The following is a 23,577-nucleotide window of genomic DNA, read 5'->3' as shown; positions in this document are numbered from 1 at the left end:
GATCACCCTTCTGAGGATGACACCCTTTAAGAGAGGTTTGAGGTTTTCCTGAAATAGTCTTGGAAGCAACGCTACCAACCTTATGTAGTGCAAGATTTAAATGCCTACCAGGAATTGCACTCTCCTCTCAAGCAATAGAGGCAATGAGAGCATCCATGTGAATTTGAGAAGCAACTGCGACACATTCCAGGTTAGAAATCTGCCAGGAATACCCAAGCCATATGATGACGGCCTAGTTAAAAAACAAACACATTGAGCTTTGTGTCCAGGAGTGGCAGGAGGGCACTCTGAAGAGGGAACCTCCCAGACAGCCAAATATTGGAGGGTACTAGATGACATAGAGCTGTACCCAGAGTCAAAGAAAAGGAAGCACAGCTGAATGAGTTATACCACAGGCTGAAAAGAACTGAAGAGAGAAAGGCACTGCCTATAGTATGTGTAGGAGGGGGGTTGTATACATAGCGGGTAAGAGAGCATCTTCTGGCTTTCAGGGCTCCTGCAAAGCTACGGCACAGTAAAAACATATCGTAACAAACACTTCAGGAAAAATAATTTCTGACTACAATAAGGACAAGAGATACATAGTTGCAAAGACAGAACTCAGAAGATAATACAGTAACTCCACCAAGAATTACAGACATGGGAAATGTCAGCAAACAAGTTCACACTGAACTCCAGGAAGCTGGGGAAGCAGGCCTACAAATAATTCACTGAGTAGAACAGGAAAAGTGTAAAAAAGAAGGAAAAATATGGATTTTGCACAAGACACAAGGCAAAAAAGTTAAACGGAAATACAACAAATGAGATTTGAATGCGGCGTAACAGACAGCAGCATTCAGTCAGCAGCGAGGCCAGCAGAGGCAAGGGTAAATCGGCGGCCAAGCGCTGGACAGAGGCGGACCGGGAGGTTCCCGAGGCCCAGGAGCCCCGGGGAAGAGCGGAGGGACCCGGCCGGAGCCAGCGGCTCTCGCGAGAGAGGCTGACGTGGCGTGGGCCTTGCCAGGGGCAACCGTGGGAGATTTGAACGGCCCTGAGGAGCACCGGCCACCGGGAGCGCGGCGAACAGGAAGGGCGTGGCGTGGCAGGAAGGGTGTGGTGTGGCAGGAAGGGCGTGGCGGGGCAGTTCGCAGCCCCCATCTTCCTCTTCCCAGCTGGAGAAGGCTACTCAAGCGGTGGGCGTCGGCCCGGAGGGAGACCCAGGTAGGGCTGCCACTCGGGGGAAAGCCGTTGTTAGGAAAAATGTGGCGACGCAGACAGAGGTGCCATGTAAACAGGCAGCTGCCCAGGTCTCTGGCTGCAGGGAGTGCCTGAGTCTATGACTGATGACGGAGGGCAGCGGGCACACCTCTCGTGTGAGGTGTGACCAGGTGGGTGATCTGCTCAGCCTGGTGGTAGAGCTGAAGGAGGCAGTGGAAAGGTTGAGGAGTATCAGGGAGTGAGAGAGGGAGAGAGATTGGTGGGCCCACACCCTGCCATCTCTGAGGCAGAGGCAGCAGGTGGAGGCTCCGCAAGAAGCGGAGGTTCCCCTGCCCTCCTGCCACCCCCCAGGAGGGGACCTCAGAGATGGACAGGGTACCTCAGGACATGGTTTAGTGGGCATGGTTGATGGTTGGACTCAATGATCTTGAAGGTCTTTTCCAACCTAAATGATCTATGATTCTAAGTACAGTAGAGAAAAGCCATGACAAAGTTCATAGGAAAGACTTTGCATATGGAAACAAAGTTAATAACTGACAAGAAAATTATACCTAACCTTGCAAACCAAGGGAAAGCACACAGCAGCAAGAGAGCAGGCAGTCCCAAAAGATGAAATATTTTATGCGTATGACAAAACTAAAAAGAATGAGAGCAGTTTTAAATCACAGACTAGTATCAACACCAAGGACATATTTGTGTGTAGCAGTCACAAAAGAGATAACACAAGTAAATGGCCCTAGAGACAGCAAGGGAGATCAGAATTACATCTTCACCTCTTTGCTAGAAACAGCCAGGGAAGTAAAACACAAGATAAAAGAAAAACAGTATAAATTTCTGGTTGAGAGTAGAACTACGTACGGGACCATATGCTTGTTGTCCACCCAAAGATTACACTGTTACCTGAAGAGGTATAAGCATTACAATACACATCTTTCCCTAAAAAGATTAAGTAAGTTGTAAGGTTATTTAGCTTTATAAGCTGTAAAAACATCTTCTTAAGTTTTCAAGTCTGCAAACTGTGCTGCAGTTATCTAGTAGTCAGAAAGAGTTGGGTCTCACTGAAACTGTGCTAAAAAGCAATCCCAGTCCTGAAATTCTTCAGTGAGCAAAAAAAGGACCTTTTAGCACACATTCTTGCAGCTCCCAGTGTCCAGAGCTTTCATGCCAGGGTCACTTCTGCTGAGGGAACAAACAATTGCCCAAATGTGTGTGTGTTGGGGGGGGGGGGGGGGGGGGCGGGGATAATAATCTGACAAATAGCTAAACTCACACCATATCATCGTAATAATTTTCAAGAGTGAGAAGTGAGTGAATAGGAAGTATCGCCGACAGACAGAGAAGACTTCAAAGTAAGGTCACTGCTAGGACAGCTAAAAGAAAAAAAAAATGATCAAGGGATATATTGCTGACTTCTGTAAGACAGTCTTGTAACAGAAAAGCATAGCATCTGAACAAGAACATAAACTGTTAAACCAAACCAGTTTCAGACCACTTCAAGGTAACAGCTAGGAAAAAAATAAAAAATTAAAAAAGAAATATACAAAGCAAAATTTATATCAGTACCACTTGCATAGGCAGACACTGCAGAAAAAAAAATTGACGTTCAAGAACATTTTAACTCTCAAGGTGATTTGAAAAATACTTCAGTGTTACACACAGCGAGACAAAACACTTTGGCTGTATACTATAAAATACTTTCAAAAAGTTTCTCAGAAGTATGTGGGAGTCACTCTGAAATACAAACATTTCTCTGGAGGCTCTAAAGAAACAGTGCGTTCCCTAGCAGGGCCAAAACTGTTCAAGACCCAATGCAGAGCTGTGATGTGCATGCGGATATCCAGACTAAGCAAAAAGCTACGGCCATGTTGAAACATGCAGCAGATTTTCATGCATAGTAGGAATCACCCGTTTCACTACAAAAAGCACACAATAACATCGTTATCACAGACTATTATCCAGACACCTGGGAACTAAAAAAAAAAAAACACCTGTCAGACATTACCTCAGTGACCACTGTAATCAAGGCAATGGACCATTTGCTCAGCCATGATACCTGAAAATGTAAAGTATCATTACAGTATACTGGGGTCCCTTGTCTTTGTGTGATTTACCTGGAAATGGGAAGTCAGGCATATCACACATCATTTCCATAACACAGAATTCAGTCAAATGGCAAAAGTGAATAGCAGTTAAAATTGTTATGGCTATTCAAGATGAGAGCAAAAACACGTGGCAGGCTGTTCTTAACTGAAGCAGCTGATAAAATACTGCAACACCAGAAGAAGCGACTGTAAGGCAGCTCCTGTGTGACGGTAAGACATGTACTCTGCCATCTATCAAACGTGCACAACTGTTTGCGCAGCATTGAGATGTGCAAGAACAACCCTCCTAAATACAGCAAAATAAAGGTCAGTTGCCAAAAAGGTTAAGTGATTACTTGCATTAATAGGACAACATAGATCTTATTGGTTCTAACAGGACATTAAACAGCTTATGTATATAAAGCATTTATCTTACACTGCTGATAGCGTTTTTGACAGAGATCTCTCACAGGAGACAAGTTTACCAATATGTAAGGCCTATGGCAGAACAACACATAGCATAGATTATTTTTTTTTCTGGAAGCACTTGATGAAAGAATGAGAAAGTGCAAAGCAAAGGAGAGAGCCTGGATGTTTAACTGGGTTTGCTCTCTCCCTTTTAACATGTAACACTGAATAAAATGAAAATAACAATTTAAAAAGGGGGGGGGGGGGGAAGAGCTGCATTTAATCTGAAAAAGTAGGAAGAGGAAAATAATTTTAGGTCAGAAACTGGACTTTATTGAAACTATTGTACTAGAAGTGTATGATTATTTTCAAACCAAAGCTTCCATAAAGCTTGAAACAAAATAAAAAAATCTCCCCATTTAAAAGTAGGAAGAACCAGCCCTTGATATATACAGTACCTAAGAAAGAATGTAAATATATTGATGCTTTATTTACTCACCACTTTGTATACAGTCTCACTGGATATTAATTAACACATGAAAATGTCCAGTGTACTTATTAACTAATTAGACCAGAAGCGAGATGATGTGATCCCAAATTCAAGCCTTGGGCTGTGTGAAGACATGCCCTCAATATGCTGCTGAAATATAAAGATAGTGCTTGTAGCGTATGAAGGTTACAAGCCCCACGTAGCACAGCACACTGCATTCCACAATCTCCACTACTCTGCTTGTGCACTGCAGCAGAAGTGGGGGAGTGCAAGCCTGCTCTCAGCAATATGCATTTGTGGTTGCATACAGGATGACACGGAAACAATATGCTGCTTTACAGAAATGCAGATCTGCTATCAAATGCCTTTTCCCTTCCTTTTTAGTTGTAAGCCACTAAGCCACAGGAACATCATCACTGTATGTCTGATTGCTGCAGGAGTATCAGAAAGCACCTTTTAAGTGTCATAATCTGTAATTTAAACCTGTAATACATCTTTATACAATAGACTGCAACATCCCTTTACAGGCAGAGGAGGTTTTCCTTACATTTGTAGTCAGGAAGAAATTTCTCTTTTAACTGGATGTCAACACACGAACTAACTTACATTAACAGAGATTAGCGGTCTAAAGTATGCAGCAGAGGATCTGTATTTACAGTCAGCTAGATGAAGTCTGACACAGATGATAACAGCTAGGACATCTGACATTACAGATGATACCATGTCCTTAAACAAATTCCATTATGCCCAGGTATGTATTGAGCTGCAGTTGTTTCAGATAACCAAGTGACCTTTCTGCCATATGTGCTTTGGTACTTAAGCAAAGCAGGCCAAATTAAGGACAAAATACCAGCTTTCACTTTGAATTTTGCCTCCCCTTCTCCATTTCTTTCATGTGCATTACCAAGTATAAAAAGCATATACAATAAACCACTATCAAGGTTTCAATATTCTGTTCACCAGGATGCAAGTGGGATTTCATTCGCATTCAGTAGTGCTGTGCAGGGATCAGACTCAATTAAACCACTCACGCTTTTTAGAATTCTCTATAGCTTTCTTCTAAGAGAATTATCACAGTGCAATCAGACCACATCCTCACCAAGAAGGTAGTCCAGAAACAAGAATATGCCATGCTGCGTTTCTAAATTACCACAAGCAGCTGAGTAAGCAACATATTAGCTGAACAGGAAGGCAGACATGTTTGAAAATACAATTACTGCAATGTTAATGTGTCACTGTCATCGATCTGGACTTTAGAGTTGCCTTTACAAAGGGAAAGTGACCAAAAGTGATAAGTATGAAATGCGACGGGTGGGAAACTTTCACATGACTGGTGCTGGGGGGGTGTCTTTGTTTTAATTGTTGCTGCTATGTTTTTATAACAATTTTTACACCTTGTCAAAACACCAAGTAAAACCCCACTACGCACAAACTTGTTTGATACTTTGGATTCTTCCTTGCAAAATTTACCTCTCCTTAATCATCTGTATAAATCAGAAGCAGCTATAGATACTCCAAAGCATGTTTATAATAAACTGAGATACATATCAAGAACCCGGTTTAAAAGTATTTTAAGATTTAATGCTTCTGCCTCCTTGTGGCAGACGCTGGAATGAGCCTCCCTCAAGAGCTAGTTCAGCTGCAAACGCATGTCAGCTCTGAAAAGCACAGGAGCGTTGGCTCTCCTAGAAAACCATCGGAAAGCAGCTTACAGTTAATTTTTTAACAGAGTGAGAAACCACAAGAAGTTGCAGGACAAAAAGAAGCAAGAAAAAACTCACTGGAAAGATTGTGGCGTGTCCCGTCCCGTCCCGTCCCGTCCCCCAGCTCTTCCTGAGTTTGTGGCTGTTTAGGAAACCTCTGCAGGGACCAGCTCAAGGGAAAACAAAACTGAGCAGCATCCCAGTACTCATCCGGAGGCCTTAGCAAGCTGACCCCAAAGGTCTCCAGCACTTTCTGAATGCTGACTTTACCTCACTTATCCTTCATAAGGCATAGTGTGGGAATTGGTGGCTTTGATGTGGAAAGCCTTAAGTTGCTTGAGTCTTGGTCTGTGCGATGCTTACTTCTCTTTTTTCTATATTGACACAAATCCAGTATGCCATGGTCGTGGATTATTGTCACACTGCAGCAGAAGCTGGAAGAGCTGGCCTGTCCTACACGTGAAAATTATTCTCTATAACCTAACACAGCCTTCACTTTTGGGATACATCACACAACACACATTTAAGTAACAACAGAACAGCTGTAGCAATTCAGAGTAAAGGTCCAAGTGGGTCCTATACTCCTCCAGTCCTGTAAGCAGCAACTGCTTCAGGAAAAGGTACAAGAAACAGTGCAAGCCTGGAGTGGTACTGCTCCAGAGTGGGTAATCCTGTCTTCTGACCCCTACTAAATTGACAGCTTTCAGAGCCAAGAATTAGATATGCACCATTATGCTGAATACACCTCAGTAGACTTTTTTGTCAGGCCTTGTGTAATCATGTTGAATCTATCCATACTTTCTGCATCCACAATACCACACAGCAGTGAGCCCCCTATATTATTTATTCCTTCCATGAGAACAATCCTCCTTTTGTTCTGGAACAGATTGCCTGATCACTGCCTTGCAAGCTCCTGAGAAGTCCTAGAGAACAGGAGATGGATTCTCTATTAGTTTTTTCCACATAACTGTTATTCTATACACCCCTTAAAACTTTTCTAAGTGCAGTTGAGCTTTCAGCCTACTCTGCCCAAGCACTTTTTATTTGCTAGAACTGGACAATCTCACTATTATTCCGCTTTTTCAGATCATTTAGGAATGTACTGATCACAGGCACAGGAACCCACCCAAATTACACCTCAATGGCAGCTTTTCCCTACTGCAGAAAAGAATAATTTTTTCCTACACTTTCAACATCTTATTAATCAACAATGACCTTTCCTCATCTTATGAGGACTTAGTGAGTTTTTCAGTGGTTTAGACACCTCCAGTGAAGGACTCCAGACAGACTCTTTTAATGTTGAAACCCAAGTGCACTGCAGGATCCATGCCACTTTCACCTAGGAGTCTGCCAGTTCCTTGTTAGAGTTCAGGCAGATGCTCACCTTCCCTCAGAAGATGCCCTCGTGTCACTTCTAAATTACAGAAAGTTTTTAATCAGTGTCCTTGCTGGTCGCAAGTTCGATATATATGACTCCAGCACCTCTTTGGGAGATTGGCATCATATTCAACATCTCCGAGACAAGTGACAAAGTATAAGCCTGAGTTGGAAGTTTGGTGGTTTCAGTTTAGTTTACCTGTGGCTCTCCAGCAAGCCCAACCAATAGTGATAGTTTTATTGTATTCAGGGACCAAAATGGAGTGGTTCTTGAGAAAGATCATATTAAGGGCAATATGGGAGAAAGATTGAAAGGATCAAAATTCATACTGCAGATGCTTCTATACTGTAATGGGGCAAAGTACATAAGGAATTAAAAAAATAGTACAGCCTGTGAGTCCCTAAATAAAAGCTTTTGCACTGAAAGCAAAAAATAATCACTGCAACCTTAAACACAAGGAACTCTGAAACAGTTCTGGCACAGGAGCAACCACTTAACTCTGACATGAGAACACTACAGTTCATGGACATTTCCCATACCAGTCAAAACACATGGCCTTTTATGATTTATTTCTCATACTTCTTAATGCAGCTACATCAACGGCTTTACAACCATTATCATAGGCAGAATTTCATATTAATACTTGTGCTGCAAAGGCTGGTACAGCCACTATTGCTTAGTAACTATAAAACTTCTCAGATCCTACATTTGGGAAACAACATCACAGAAGAAACAAGACTAAGGAGAAGTTAGGAGAAGACTCTGGATTTTAAAAAGAGCACAGCTTAAGATAAAATAAGTATCAACTTCAGAATGCAATTTAGTTATTTGAATAACAGACTATTATCCTATCAAAGGATGCCAGACTATTGTACTGTGATAAAAGACTTGGGCCTTGTTACTAGAACTGAAAACAAGTAGCCAAAGGTTATGGAAAGCCTTTCATTCTGAACTGGCTGTTTATGTTGGCCTAAATCAGAACTTAATGCTATTTTCACTTAATTTTCCATAGTTGCTTTTCCAAAATAAGTGGTTTGGCACAACATTCCCAGATAAAAATCAACATGCAGAAAGTTATACAAACAAACAGCAGATGACATCCAGCTCAGATAATGCTTCACAATCCACAGTTTGTCAATATGTAGTCATTTGATATGAGCATTGTCCTGTTGCACAGGAGAACAGGGAATGCAAATGATTGAAGCTCAGGGATAATATATTTATTTTGCCAAATTGTAAACTAACCCTAGGATTCACACTTCCCCCTAAAGAAATGCAAGATCTCATGAACAACTCCTGCAATATCCTCTTCTGGCCAATTCATGCTTTTAATTTTTACTATCAGGTACCCATAGGATGCTTCACTCAGTAAGACAGAGAAACTCCTCCTTCAGAAGTTCACAGGGTAGTATGGAGAAGTGTACTACATTCTTTGAGGGAGACAGTTTTGTTGTAGTTTTATTTTCCAAAGGAATCCAAACAGAGCTTGCTAGCCTACTGCATAGGGTGTCCTACTACAAGGACTAAGTATTCTTCAATTTTCTCCTTGTATGGTCTATTTTCAGTTCAATACAGCTAGATTTCCACTGAGACCATAACATCATCTGTTTATGTATTCTGTCAAGTGTTCCCAAGACCTACTTCAATTGTTTTTCTAAGTGTAGGGCCTCTGCTGTAGGTCCTCAAATAAAGTGCGTGCAATATTGATCAAAGTCCTGTTCACACTCCATGCGAGATTCAATATATTCCTATTAGATGGATACAAGCAGAGCTTGATCTTTAGCAGGATAAGCAAGCACTGTACTGCAGGAGACAATAGAGCTCAGTTGTTCTAAGTGGCTTAGTCTTTGGAGACCCATCTAAAAGTCACTGGGAGGATTAACAACATTTTTTCCCCCCACTCCTTACAGTCAGCTGCGGTTATGGAGGCACACAGCACGATTTTGCTTACTATTTTCACTGCCCACAAATGTAAACCACGAGTTATGGATGGGTATGTTGGCAACCTGCACACAATATTCTAGTTTTTCCTTCTTAACTTTGCAACTATCCAGTTAACATTTTAACCTGTGCATGAAGACGTTTTCAAATCAATCTCAGCCATCAAGGCACTGTCACTCATTCACTGCAGTTCAGATGCTTTCCCCGTTTGAGCACCATTCTCGCTTATTGGCAACAGAAACCAACAAAACTGCTCATTTTGTTAGAGTCAAGTTCTTAGATCATTGATCACAACTTTATGTTTCCATTGAAGCCTATAGGATTTCTGTTTTCACTAGTTCAGCCTTTTCACTAGCTTATTAGTGGCTTTTCCTTGATTTTTGAAGGTTTAATTCAAGTTTGTACTCCTGTGCAAATTTTCCCCTGCCACATTAATAATTATCTTTCACATCCACTACAGCTGAAAGAAGAAATACAGTGGATTTATGATGAAATCTAAGCCAAGCTTATACAGAATTGCATTATCCAATTCATTGCCTGCATTATCCCTTTTTCAGCTTCTTTCTTAGAAGAGCCGAATATTTCATTTAGGTTGGAATTAGGGTCCTGGTCTCCAACATCAATGAACTTTGAGGTATTACTCTAAGTTATTTGTAGGCCCTTGGCTTTTTTAACAATCTGATGCCCCAAATGTGTGAAACATTGGTGCTTATTAAAATAATCCCAGTCAAAGCTGATAGCCCAGTTCATAGATAGGGCAACAGTGACTCTACAGAATGTTCTCAGACACTGGCAGAACTGCAGGGTACTAAAGATATTCATCATGGACCTTGGAAACAGAACTCTTCAGTAGGATACCAAACTATAGATAAGAGCTTTGGTGAATTTGGGGAAGCTAACTAGTTTCTGCTAGGAACACATCAAGAAATTCTCAAATAACTTCCCTCTAAGTCTAAAAGCTGGTCATCAGGATGACAAAGGATCTCTAGATATGCTGGGAGAACCATCACCCTGAATCTCACGTTGAATTCAATTGCCAATATAAAAGTCTTATTTTCTTTCTAGCACCACATTCATGTGTTTCAGACAACTTCCACCAATGCTTAGCATTAACCAGTGAGTAACTGATTCACTGTTAATACAGAAAGGCAAAAAAAAAGCTGTCATTTCCTGAGAAGTACAGTTTGATTTCAAATATCAACATCGCTTGATTGAACAAAAAAGGAGCATTCGTACAAACAAGGTCTTAGTAGGCAACTAATCTGTACCCTGAAACATGAGGACTAGTAAGCATCCTGGTATAACTGAATTTTACCAGTGTTCAATGACTATTCAAAGCTTACTTAGAGCCATGCAGTATACAGCAGAACTCACAAACTGCTGAAGTAAAACTGAAATATTGAGATCTCTAATTAATGAAAGATTCTTAGCTAAAACCAGCTCCAAGATTTGACAAAGAGACTCTAGAAAGAGTCCACATTCAGAAAACAACCTGGGACAAATAGGCTGACTTTGAAAACAGAGAGTATCTGTTCTCTGACTTTGAATTAAACTGAATTCTATCTGTTGAGGAACTGGTCCATATGTTCAAGAGGTATTTTCCATCTCCAGCTATTATGATTCATACATAGATTGCTATTTCATTGCTATGGGGTAAATACATTTTAAATTAGACTATATAAAGAAGCTCTGAAGTTGCCATGACAGTTGCAGCAAAATGCCTTGTCGTTTCTCATTACAAGGCATAACCTATCTTTATAACCAAATTAGCTTTTTCAGCTATTCCCCCAAATGTAGCCTGGAGATCTATTTTTGTTGATCCACCAATTGTTTCTTTCAGATTTGCATGGTTAATTATCAAACAGGATGATCATCATTTAGATTATTAAAACAATCCATCAGCCAGCTTTGTTCTCTTTCATGTGAAAGATAGGAAAGGTGAAAGGCTTTAGAGAACTTTTTGTCAGGACCTTGTTTAGAAAGGCAGAAAAACAGTTCTATGCCACCAGTCTTTATTTGACTGTCTTCCCTAGATGTGCCCCCAACCCAAGCCCACCCCAGACCTGCCCCTGAACACAGCTCAATGCCAGCTGTTTCTCCTCCAAAGGTTAGCCCTACTCCTCGGCTAACGTTTGCTCTGAAAAATCATCAACCCCTTTGTTAGTGCAGCTGATGGTGGATCCAGCCATGGTCTCTTGGTTGCATTTTCTTTCCAGGTTTAAGGCTTCAGGAGTATGAAAGATGAAAAGCACAAAGAGCAGAGTCTATCTGTTACTTCTAAACAATAGGACAGGGGGGAAAAAGTCTCCTAAAAATAAACTCTTCTGCTCCTACCTATCTTCCAATCTTTAAAAACATTGGAACACTGAAGAAAGAGGGGGGAACACAGTAGTACGCATGTAGGCTGCAACTTGGCATATAATTATCTTTTGCATCAAATTGATTGCATTAGCCAGAAAGCAGAATTTTTTAAAATCTCTATGAACTGTTCATTCCAAGAACAATTAAATCTAAAGTAAGAAGAATCATGACGAATTGCTGACATGTGTTAAAACATCATCTGCTGACAGCTTCTTTTTCTTTTAAGAAGATGCCATTGCAAAGTCAAAACCAAGAAGTCTACAATAGAATATATCAAATGACACATTTAATAGAACACGAGGCAAGATGTTCGTGTGTAAAATCCTTTGTCAGTCTTTGCTATTAGTAACATGCACACAGCAGGGATACTACAGACAGTATAATGGAAAGACCCCACTGTAAGATTACGTGCTGCTTCAAGCAATATTATCTGAAGTTTATCTGGCATGACCTGAACCTTGAGAAGAGTCAGGAATAATGTTGCTAGATGCAGCAAGGAGATAGTTTCCTTAAAAGACTCATAGATTTAAAGAGTTCTGAATTCAATCAATCCAATATAGAATTTTGTTAGCATTCAACTCTGTAGCTGTGTGAACAACAAAAGTAATTAAACCTGATAGTGAACGTACACATATCTTGCAGCTGATTGACTTTAACTGAATTATTCCTTAAACTCTGGGGTGAGCTCATCCCTTAACCAGAAAATCTGCACAGGAGAGAAAGTTTAGCCTCCTTCTTGAAAAAACACAGACACCAACAACTGAGTCTTTTGCCCTATTGTTAGGAAATCCGTAACATCATTCTTGCCTGCGAATTGCCTGATAGCTAGTGAAGGGTGATCTCATGCCTGCCTTTGGTGTGGCATCACCAGTCTCTCTCCTCTGCTGTGCTCTTTCCATTCGCATAGAAACTTCACATCTATGGAAGGTTCAAGAAACTTTCACCCTTCCCTTGCTTCACCAAATTTGGTCAAAATAGACCAAGTTATAGGGACCAGTCAGCATTCACAGATAGAATGTAAAGAAGCTTCATTCACTAAGAAAAACAGGCAAGAGAGTTATGGGAGGAACATTCCAGAAAGTTCTCAAATTTACTCTCCGCAGTTTTGAAGTGAGGTTTCCAAAAGAGGTAGGGCAGCTTTCAGTGACAATACAAGATAGGACACTGTGGTGGGTTGACCCTGGCTGGATACCAGGTGCCCACCAAAGCTGCTCTATCACTCCCCCTCCTCAACTGGACAGGGGAGAGAAAATATAACGAAAGGCTAGAGGGTCGAGATAAGGACAGTTTAACAAAGCGAAAGCAAAGGTCATGCACAAAAGCAATGGGAAACAAAAGATCTTATTCTCTACTTCCCATCAGCAGGCGATGTCTGGCCAAGTCTTGGGAAGCAGGGCTTCAGTACACATAGTGGTTGCTCTGGAAGACAAACATAAGTAACGAATGCCCCCATCTCCTCCTCCCTTTACTTAGCTTTTATTGCTGAGCTGACATATGGTATGGAATAGCCCTTTGGTCAGTTTGGGTCAGCTGTCCTGGATATATCCCCTCCCAAGATCTTGCCCAGCCCCAGCCTGATGGTGATGGGAGGGAAATGTTGGGGAGACAGCCTTGATGCTGTGCAAGCACTGCTCAACAGTAGCCAAAATACTGGTGTGTTATCAGCATCTTTCTAGCTACCAATACAGAGCACAACACTACGAGGGCTGCTATGGGGAGAATTAACTCCATCTCAGCCAGATCCAATACAATCTCCACCCCTTATTCCATACCATTTGCATCATGCTCAGGTCCCACATAATTTAATACACATGTATCTTCTAACCATGCCATTGTGTTTAACTATCATTACTGAAATCCCTTCCTACCAACACTTACAACTGGAACTACATACTTAAACCACCTTCATACCCAACATACAGACTTAAACATTCTCATTAACTACTGTGCCCTGTCCTTTTTGGTGCCCAACATGGGGCATAAGGAATTTGAGATGAGGATAGTAACTGGGAGAGGTATGGGCAAAACATGGACCGAACACAGCTAGAGAGTGAAGAGGGGAATGACTGTGGGGAATTCATGTTGTTGTAACTGTGGTGAAGGGACGAGGGTTGGATTGTGCGTAAATTGTCCACTTTTTGTCGGTGTTGTGATGTTTTCATTTTGGTGTGAAGAATTCTTTTTTGTTGATGTGAGTGAAGTTTGTGAAGATTGTGTGATGAATGTGGATTTTAATGATAATTCTTAAATATGTGAAGCACAGAGGCAAGGAGTGGTATGGATTGGGTTTGCATGGCAAGATTTTGGTAGTGGGGGGGCTACAGAGGTGGCTTCCGTGAGCAGCTGCTGGGAGCTTCCCCTCTGTCTGATAGAGCCAATGCCAACTGGCTCCAAGATGGACCTGCCGCCAGTCATGGCCAAGCCCATCAGCAACAGTTGTAGCACCGCTGGGATAACAGATTTAAGAAGGGAAAAAAGTTGCTGCGCAACAGAAACTGCAGCCAGAGAGAGAGGCGTGAGAACATGCGAGAGAAACAACTCTGCAGACAGTGAAGGTCAGTGAAGGAGGGGGAGGAGGTGCACCGAGCACCGGAGCAGAGATTCCGCTGCAGCCCGTGGGGAAGACCCTGGTGAGGCAGGCTGTCCCCCTGCAGCCCATGGAGGTCCACAGCGGAGCAGATATCCACCTGCAGCCTGTGGAGGACCCCACGCCGGAGCAGGTAGGTGCCCAAAGGAGGCTGTGACCCCATGGGAAGCCCAGGCTGGAGCAGGTTCCTGGCAGGACCTGCAGATCTGTGGAGAGATGAGCCCACGGAGCAGGTTTTCTGGCAGGACTTGTGACCCCGTGGGGGACCCACGCTGGAGCAGTCTGTGCTCCTGAAGGACTGCACACCGTGGAAAGGCCCCACGCTGGAGCAGTTTGTGAAGAACTGCAGCCCAGGGGAAGGACTCATGTTGGAGAAGTTCATGGAGGACTGTCTCCTGTGGGAGGGACCCCACGCTGGAGCAGGGGAAGAGTATGATGAGTCCTGCCCCTGAAGAGGATGAAATAGCAGAGACAACGTGTGATGAACTGATCGTAACCCCCATTCCCCATCCCCCTGTGCTGCTTGGGGAGGGGGGGGGGTTGGGTAGAGAATCCAGGAGTGAATCCTAGCTGTGCCCGGGAAGAAGGGAGGGATGGGGGGAAGGTGTTTTGAGATTTGGTTTTATTTCTTATTACCCTACTCTTGTTGACTGGTAATAAATTAAATTAGTTTTCCCCAAGTCAAGTCTGTTTTTGCCTGTGATGGTAATTGGTGAGTGATCCCTCCCTGTCCTTATTTCAACTCATGAGCCTTTTGTTATATTTTCTCTCCCCTGTCCAGCTGAGGAGAGGAGCGATAGAGCAGCTTTGGTGGGCACCTGGTATCCAGCCAGGGTCAACCCACCACAGACACAGGGAAAATTTTTACTTCATTGGTTTAAAATTAGTATAATCGTATTGGTTTCATTCTTTTTTAATCTTATAAAATTCTCCTTCTAGAAAAAGATAGTTCTGAGTGACAAAACAAGTGCAGCTGACAGATTCTTTTTGGAAATGTTTCATGTCTATGGGAGTCATCACAAATGCTGTTACTACCCCTCATCCCCAGCACACACACTTCTCTAGGCAAACATGAGCACACTGAGCAGACACTTAACATAATACACTCGTAATTATTTTTGAAGACAAATACCAAACATAACAAGTGACTAGAGTAAAAAAGTTAGCTGGTCTAGAAAATATCCTATTATGACAGCTGTTTAGAAACGTCATCTTGAACAAAAGCTTTTTCCCCTGCATGCTGATTTTAAGATTAGCTAGGCTATCAATGGAATCTTCTGAACCTCAACTTAGAAGTGCAATGAAATACCAATGGTATGTCTGACTGAGTAATGATGAGAAGGGAAACCCATTATATTTTCCTTTCACACTTGCAGAAGAGAAAACACAATACTGTGTCTTAGAAGAGTCCTCTTATGTTTCCACAACCATCACCTAAATTTCCAGGCTTATATACCATAATCAGGAGAAATTTAACATAATTAGTTTACCCAGACTTAGGTCATCATAACTTCTGCAGAGCATGCACTCTCCAGAGTTTAAAGTATTGTAATCTAGACTCATGTAGTTGTTGTGTAATGGGACTAATGCCAAAATCCCATGTTTGGTGAGGGATATGTACCCAATCCACAGAGTGGTCTAGAGGGACCTGTTATATAGATTGCAGAGGACAGTTAACCTGTATTTTGTCATTTACACTAACCCATGAAGCATAAGTCCTGCTTTTAAATATAAGTTTTAGTTTCTTTCTAAAGATACACAACTGCTAACATAGCAGGATGAAGACTACTGATGCTATCAGGTACAAAGTGTTTCATCACAAGCAGTAAGAGAAAGAATGACACTAGACCTTATCTATGCTATTTCTTCCCTCTAGGCACAGGGTCTCATCCTGCTTGCAGCTTACAAAACAGCTTTACATTCAGTTCAGTAGGCTGCTTGGTAATTTTGCCAACACAACAGGCAGCATACTTGGATGAGCAACCTTTGAATAACACTACGTACATTTACTCATATTCTGCCACTGACCAGAAGAAATTCAGTTTCCCTTTTTAGTTCCCTTCTTATTTTGCTTAAAAATGCCTTGGCTTTTCAAAGCTAAGTTTATGTTATACTTTGCTTGGCAACAGATACAACAGCTCCCGAGTTTCATTTGGCTGAGTTATCTTCATACAATAAAAATAGCTTACACATCTTGCTGTACCTGTGCATTTAACTGAGTAGCCAACCCAGTGTGCCATGCTCTCTTGTTACTTGCCTAGCAGTCACAGAGATTAACAGGTCTGCTCTGCTCTGCCCTTGCCAATGACCTTGGTGAAGCTGGGTTCATCAGTGCAGGCTGCAGATTCCCATTGCTTTAAAAAACAGATGCCAGGTTCAATCTTCCCTTATGATGGCTTACCAAAAGCATCATGCTAGAAGCAGTGGCCCACAGATTTTACTGAGGAAGTGTCAAACTCTGGAGTCAAGCAGAGCCTTTAACACTGGGTTTCCAGCTAACGGGAAGAAGCCAGCAACCTCTAGCAGAAGAAATGAGCAAGTGCTACGAGAGGTGATACACACAAGAAAAACAGTGTCTATCAGTTAGGGTTGTACTTGACTTGGCTACCTACTACATGGGACAGTCTTTATTAATAGCAGACAAAATCCCACAAAGATATGATGTGCATAACATGGCATACACTATGGACATAAGAACAGCAAACTTGGAGTATTGACCATGGATATTTGATTTTTCCAATCCTTCAGTGAACTCAGATGTGTAATAATTCTTTTATACATCATGCCTTGCAACGAGTATTTAACTAGCTAAACTTGCTTCTGCAAGGCACTGCCTCCCCTCAAATTCAAGTTTAATGAATTATTTAAGGTAAGCCTAACAGAAGTTTGTTGAAATTCAGTAAGTCCATTCAACAACATATCAAAAAAAAACTTTAGGAATTCAGGTTTTTTCATTCCATATTTGATTTTATTCCATCAAAGATGATTTAAAAACAAATGTACCTAGGATCAAAGTGCAATAAGAATCAAGTTCAAATGTTGTAAAACTACGATGATGTATGGTGTAGAGGTATGTATAGTTCTGAAAAGATGTATTATGGAAAGGAGGTATTTAGGGATTTTATACTCAATTTATTGCAAAACTGACAAATTTCCCTCATTAACTCTGATTAAGCCTACTGAATTTTGCTACAGTTTTTTTGGTTATACGCCAAGTGCCAGGAGGCAGTAACATATTTCTGTGGCTTGGGTTGTCTGGTCTGCTTTTGGAAAGTTGCCAGATCTCATTTGACCTTTATAATAAGGTTTAACCCTAGTAGTTGGACTAAGTCACTCTCATTTAGATGAGCAGACTGGTGCAGATCAGACCTAGGTCAACAGTGAAGGAATGTTGCTGCCATTTGACAGCTGTTCAGTGGCTTCTGGGAAAATTGTTGGTGTTCTCAGTACATTTTCTAGTGGACAGGCACTTAACCTCAAGTTTACTGCCACAGTTTGCAGTGCTCAGCAGAAAGACAAATGGCTGAGTCATCAGGGAGACAGTGACTTTCTCAATACCGACTTTCTCCAAGTCACACTTGAGGCACTGAAGGGAAAAAAAACCAAAGAAGATTCAAAACAGCCTAATATGGGAATCTTTATAGTATTTAGAACTAGGTATCTTCCACCAGTTTAAAAGAAAAGGCACTTCACAGGAATGGATCTTCTGAGCCATTGCTAACAAATGCTCCAATAACCTTTGTGTTCAGATAACATGCCAGATCCCATAAAGGAAACTCACCATTGCCCATCTCCCTGCTCTAACAAGTGATGAATTCCACCTGCAGGTCCTTGTTATTTTAGATACAAGCAGGCTGCAACATTCCCAACTACTACCAGCAGCCATGCCTGGAATGGCTTCTTAAAACCAATGCTTTACTCTCATACTGAATGATTGATCACAAGGTTCATTTTGACCTCATGCACTGTGAAAGAGACTACTGAACTGACAACTATGTATAATTATCTGCTTATCAACACCTCACTGCCCCAACACATACATAGGAAGAATACAAGGGCAAAAACAAGGCAACGGGAAAGCAGGGACATACACACATAAGAGGGAGGAAGCAAGAGAGCTAAGTTAACATATACTGAAATCTCTGACCTGGAATTCAATGAAACAGTTGCCACAGTAAAGCTGGAATATCACCCTTCCTAGCTTCTGTCTTCTTCACTGGTATTTTCATCATCTCAGTCATGAAGAAGCTGTATTATAAACTATCATACGGAGTGGTAGAAGAGTTGGCCTATTTAAAATTTAGATCCTACACTGCATGTTTATCAACATCCACTGTCTTTTCTGATTCCTCTAATAAAACTGCTTACCACTGGGTACTAAAATATAGTACTCATCTCTATATTTAAAGAGCATGAGATTGCAGATAAAACACTGATTAAGTCTAACCTTAATTAAGGCACTGATGCCAAGTTCAGCAATGGACAAAGCTTTGACTATCTGCAAAAAACCAAAAAGCTTGTGTTGGCAACACCATAGAGCCAGAGCAATAATTCTGTAACAAAGCGGCAGCAGAGCCAGACAAGAGGAACGTTATGGAAGTTTAGCTGAGAGTCCTCCTGTCCCACGGCCCATTGGACACCATTTCACTTTCTGCATTTTTACTTCATTAGCTCATAAACTAATGTCTTGCTAATAGCTATGGGGAGGGGAAAGATGCTGAAATGTTCTGTATTATTTTTAATGGCATTTAAGACACACCAATTATTCTGCAGGCTCATTTAGCACCTAATACTAAAGATGCATTCATATATTTCTAGGAAGCAATATTATCTAAGCATCTCTAAAGATACTTCTGTTAACAACCCTTGTGCAAGAGACCTGGATTATTGTCACAAAGGTGCCAGCCAACAGTGGGGACCAAATGAATTGTCAGACTTGACCAGTGCCCTAGTGTGCCCACAAGCAAGAAAAGGCAGCCTCAGTCCTTTAGAGGGAAGGTATCACTGTCTCCTACTTGCATACAAAGTGGATTTATTTGTGAGATATGTTTAGGTGCTACCCACTTTTTGCCTTTCATCAACAGTAGGGACACAAGCAAGTTAGAAGGATTGTTTTCCCATTCTCCTTTCTTTTAGGACACTTCACATACAGTTTCTTTCAATGCCTCAACCTTAAGCTAGCATCTGAAATACTAAATTTCTGTTCCTCTAAGGAACAAATAAATTAATTTTTTTCTTCATTTTTATGTCTTCTTTGGCTGTACCACCCCAATAGTTCCTAGCACTTAGTTCTCAAGTCATTACCAGTAATGAGTGCATTGTTAATGTTAAAACTGCTTCTAAGGACAGCTGAGCTGTAACAGAGCGCCTTGGGTCCCACCCTGCCTGTGTACTTATGATTCCTAATGAAAGACAGACTGTCCCACACATGGATATGCCACTATAAGACACTCTGCCTTGGCTGCCCTCCCACTCAGCAAAAGCAACATCATGTTAGAAATCAGCTATATCATCGTGCCTGATAAAGTGCCACTTCCTCCTTCATTTTCATCAGCAGTAAGAGCCAGTTGCACTTCAGGAAGCACACACAGTTTTCGGAGTACCACAGAAGGAATAAGTTCACTTCAGAGCTTCTCACAAAATTGCTTCAGACTTCTTCACACATCAAATGATGCCACTAGCCAAGAACAGCAGCGTAGGCAATTTCAGCTCATTAGCGTCAGTTTGTATCTTCTCCTTGATTCCATCCCTTAAGCCAGTTTAGTGCATCTGAAGGCAGTAAGGTCCAACACAGCTCCGTGGATGCCAGTTCAGAAGCTGAGATTTGGTTTGGCTTCCCTGCCTACCCCCAATCCTTTAATTAAATAGATTAATTCCTTGGCTCCAAAAAAGATCAACCTTTTAGACTATTGGCTTCTTATTCTGACATTGAGAAAATGGAGTGCTTGAAACAAGCTAGCTTGAAGCAGGTAGTAATGCCTCTTTCCCAGGGCAGTCAGAAGGAACCTCTTAATGAAGTTTCAAAGACGCCTCCTCTGCAACAAGACACTTTCCCAGGCTCAAATGGTGGGGGGAGGGGGGAGAGAGAAAAACAAACAAACCAACCAACCACACGCATTCTCTGAACAGCTTCACATCAAAAAAACCTGAGCACACAAATTCCACATGTCCATGAGAGTGATGAGTTAATAGGAACTTATTAAAAACCTTCCCCAGATAGCGTATTTGAGATAGATAAACATGCTTCAGCTTATCCAGTACAAAATCTAAGCATGTCTAGGTAGCACAAAGCAAAATAAGTCAGTGAAAAATGTGTTATTTTCAGTGACTCATTGACCCCACCTGCAGAACCCCCTTCAAACCTCTCACCCAATGGACCTTCAGACTTCACACAGATAGAGGAAATGAAAAAAGAAAACTTGGGGGAGGGAAAGAGGAAATCAATTTAACTTTTAACATTTCTTAGATGCATCAAAGGTCTCAGCCATGTAGTTCTATTAGGTTTCTGTGTGGATTCTTCTAAGATGTGTGTGGAAAAGCCTTCGCTGGGTTCACTGCATGAGACTAAAGAAAATGCAGACAATATGAATTTGAACTTTAATCTTCTTTCCTGGAAAGCCATCTTCAAAAATGTTTAAATAAACTATATATAGATGCTGGCAAGTTGCAAGGCTGAATACAAATCTCTGATCCAGTACAAATATTTTGCCATTCAGCTCATGAGAGTGCACAGCAGTATTCAGGGCTGTCAAACTGAACCGCGGCATGGCTATACATCCTCACAGTTGGTACTAGTATTTGTAATATCCGTAAGGCAAGTTTATAAGCTTATTAAACCCAAAACGCAGAATACAAAAGCTTACAATAAACAAGGATGAAAAAGAAAAGATTAGAGTGTAAATGACAAAGAAAGATGAGATTAAAATGTGTGGGGTACAACATAGGTGGAGGAAAATTACCACAGGCATGCTTTAATACAGTACGACAATTTTTTTCCTGCAGATGCTGGATGGTCTAGACATACTTTCAAACAACATTCCTGGTAGTTAATCCCTCAAATCTGCTAGTGATTTCACAGACTTGTAACACTACTAGCAATTTTTATTATGTACTTTTCTTCCTCTCCCTCCTCAAAAAGGAAATCAAGTGTGTAGAGTGTAAAGTGCATTTCATATGATTTGTTAGGATGATCTCCTGACTTAGGAATGCACCTCCCATTAACATTAATGGGCAACTGCAGACACGCAGAAAGAAGGGAACAGTCATTGGTGTTTCAGCCTTGGACATATTGGTGATTACTCCACGAACTTTTTCTTGCTCACCATCTGATCCCCTAGGATGGGGCAAACAATAACCACTGAAAAGAATTAACATTCTGCCTACATATTCTTCATTTTCACCGCCCCAACAGTGAAAATTCAGTGTTCAAAATGTGAAAGAAAAGTACACATGCAACCAAGCATCCTTAGCAGGCAAAAAGATCATACGTTTACATGGAGAGGAGGCACAAGACTCTTACAACACTTGGTGAAAGCAGAACTATTAAGACTGGAAGGATAGTGAAATAGGTAGCTAACAGCACATGAAGCACTTAGCCACCTTCTTCTCCACCCTAATTGGAATACAAATGAAATTCATAGTTCCTTTGACTTTGGTTTTCAAGGCCAAATCTCAGCTTATTGGTAGTTTCCTCTCTGAGCATACATGTCCTTCATAAAAACCAAAAATCCAGCATGTTATATCAAGGATTTGCTCACCAGGATAACATAAATTTTTCACAGTGTCAAGGGAGGATGGTGGGAGGTGGGTGGGTGTTTTTTGGTTTTGGGAGGCTTTTTTTGTTGTTTTTTTGGTTTTGTTTTTGTTTTTTTAAGAGGCAATGAAGGTAGAAAGATGATGGAAAGAAGTAGAAGTAGAGGTAGGGGGAAAGCAATGTTAATATGATCAATACTGAACAAACACTTGAAGGGTTTTTAAAGAGAAAGTTGCTTTAGTTGAAATACATTGTTCTTTGATTACAAAACAAGCCATGTACTTTTCTACAGTCAAAAAAGTCTTTTGGTTTTGATAAAGTAACAGAAAACCTGAATACCATTCAAATTCTTATAAAAAAAATTCATTAACAATAATATTGCTTCCTAGCTATCACTGAACAGCTTTCCAGCTTCAGACTGGGTTTATAACAAGTTTTCCTGAAAGTTTTGGTCATCTTACCTACTTCACAATTCAGTTGTTTTAAGTATTGCAAAAAATATGGGGGGCGGGGTGGGGGAGAACACGACTTCACACGTTGCCAAAGAGCATCAAGCAATCAAACACACTTCTAACTTAAGTGACAAGATGCAAAGGATAGGGTGATTCAGCCATAATAACCACCCCTGACAGCCCACAGAGAGGCACCACTGCATTAGAGGAGTCACAGCTGTACCAACCCCTCCATGAGCAGCAACTGCATCTAACAGGTTGCCACAGGATATCCTGCAACAACCTCAGAGATCAGCATGACCTAGTTGGGCTAATGCAGGTAGATAACACTCCGATCCCCTCACAGATTCATTTTAAAAGGAAGCATGTGTCAACCTGAGCTTCATATCCTTTTTGACAAGGGCATATTACCTGATGGGGCTGTGAACTGGACCATCTGCTGTAGGAAGGAGCACCAGAAGTCTTGTTGGCTGTAGTTCTCTGCAAAATAAAAGATAGACATGTCAAATATTCACCAACATCTCTGTCACACGCAGTCAGCTTCAGCAATCTCAATCATGTAAATTCCCATAGTAAAAAAAAAACAACCCTAAACAAAACACTCAAGAAACCATAAATATGGTACAGTAGCATTAAGATCAGAGATGAAAGTTTGCTGAATTTGCTACTAATGCTCTGTTCAGCCTTGGACCTCAGAAGCTCAATTTTCACCCCAACTTCTGCATGTCACCTAGATTGCAAATTTAAATGCTGAGCCCTAACCTAAACTGGGGCTGCAAAGCACTACCTACCCTTCAGGCAGGTAATTTACTCAGATTAAGCAAACATGCTCTAAATCCACAATTATTCCAGAAAGGCATCTTTAGAGGGGTTTGTCTGCCTGTTCTGAGAAGCTATATCTGTATTTTTCCCTAACTCATAGTGATGTTTTATTCCATACTTCATCCTAGTTTCATAGAAGCTGTTCTTAACTCATAGAAAATAAAGCAAAATTGTTCTTTCAGAATCACTTCACCTTACTCAAAAATGAAACTTGGATATTATTGGAATAGGTAATAAAAGAGATTAGTTACCTACCAACTTCTTTTTGAAGAAAAAAAGACAGTCTTTATGATTTATACCTATACTTCTTTCACCCACTTCCCTGTATTTATTTTCTGAAGCAGTAAGAAAAAAGACCCTACCGTGGTCTTTTATATCCATATCATATTTCCATAGCCATATCA

At 41.2% G+C, this 23,577-nt stretch overlaps 1 protein-coding gene across 4 annotated transcripts in view; it reads right to left on the bottom strand.

Moving 5' to 3' along the window:
- RBMS3 (RNA binding motif single stranded interacting protein 3) overlaps nt 1-23,577 on the bottom strand; it is a 724,940-nt gene that overhangs the window by 594,323 nt on the left and 107,040 nt on the right. For all 4 annotated transcript variants that reach the window (XM_075052929.1, XM_075052943.1, XM_075052937.1 and 1 more), the window contains exon 2: nt 22,763-22,831. In XM_075052929.1, the coding sequence (XP_074909030.1) occupies nt 22,763-22,831 (69 nt within the window). The remainder of the gene's footprint in view (nt 1-22,762; nt 22,832-23,577) is intronic.

The sequence above is a fragment of the Buteo buteo genome, chromosome 2 (assembly GCF_964188355.1).
Source record: "Buteo buteo chromosome 2, bButBut1.hap1.1, whole genome shotgun sequence".
Taxonomy (NCBI): Eukaryota; Metazoa; Chordata; class Aves; order Accipitriformes; family Accipitridae; genus Buteo; species Buteo buteo.
This window is presented reverse-complemented; position numbering and strand designations above follow the sequence as displayed.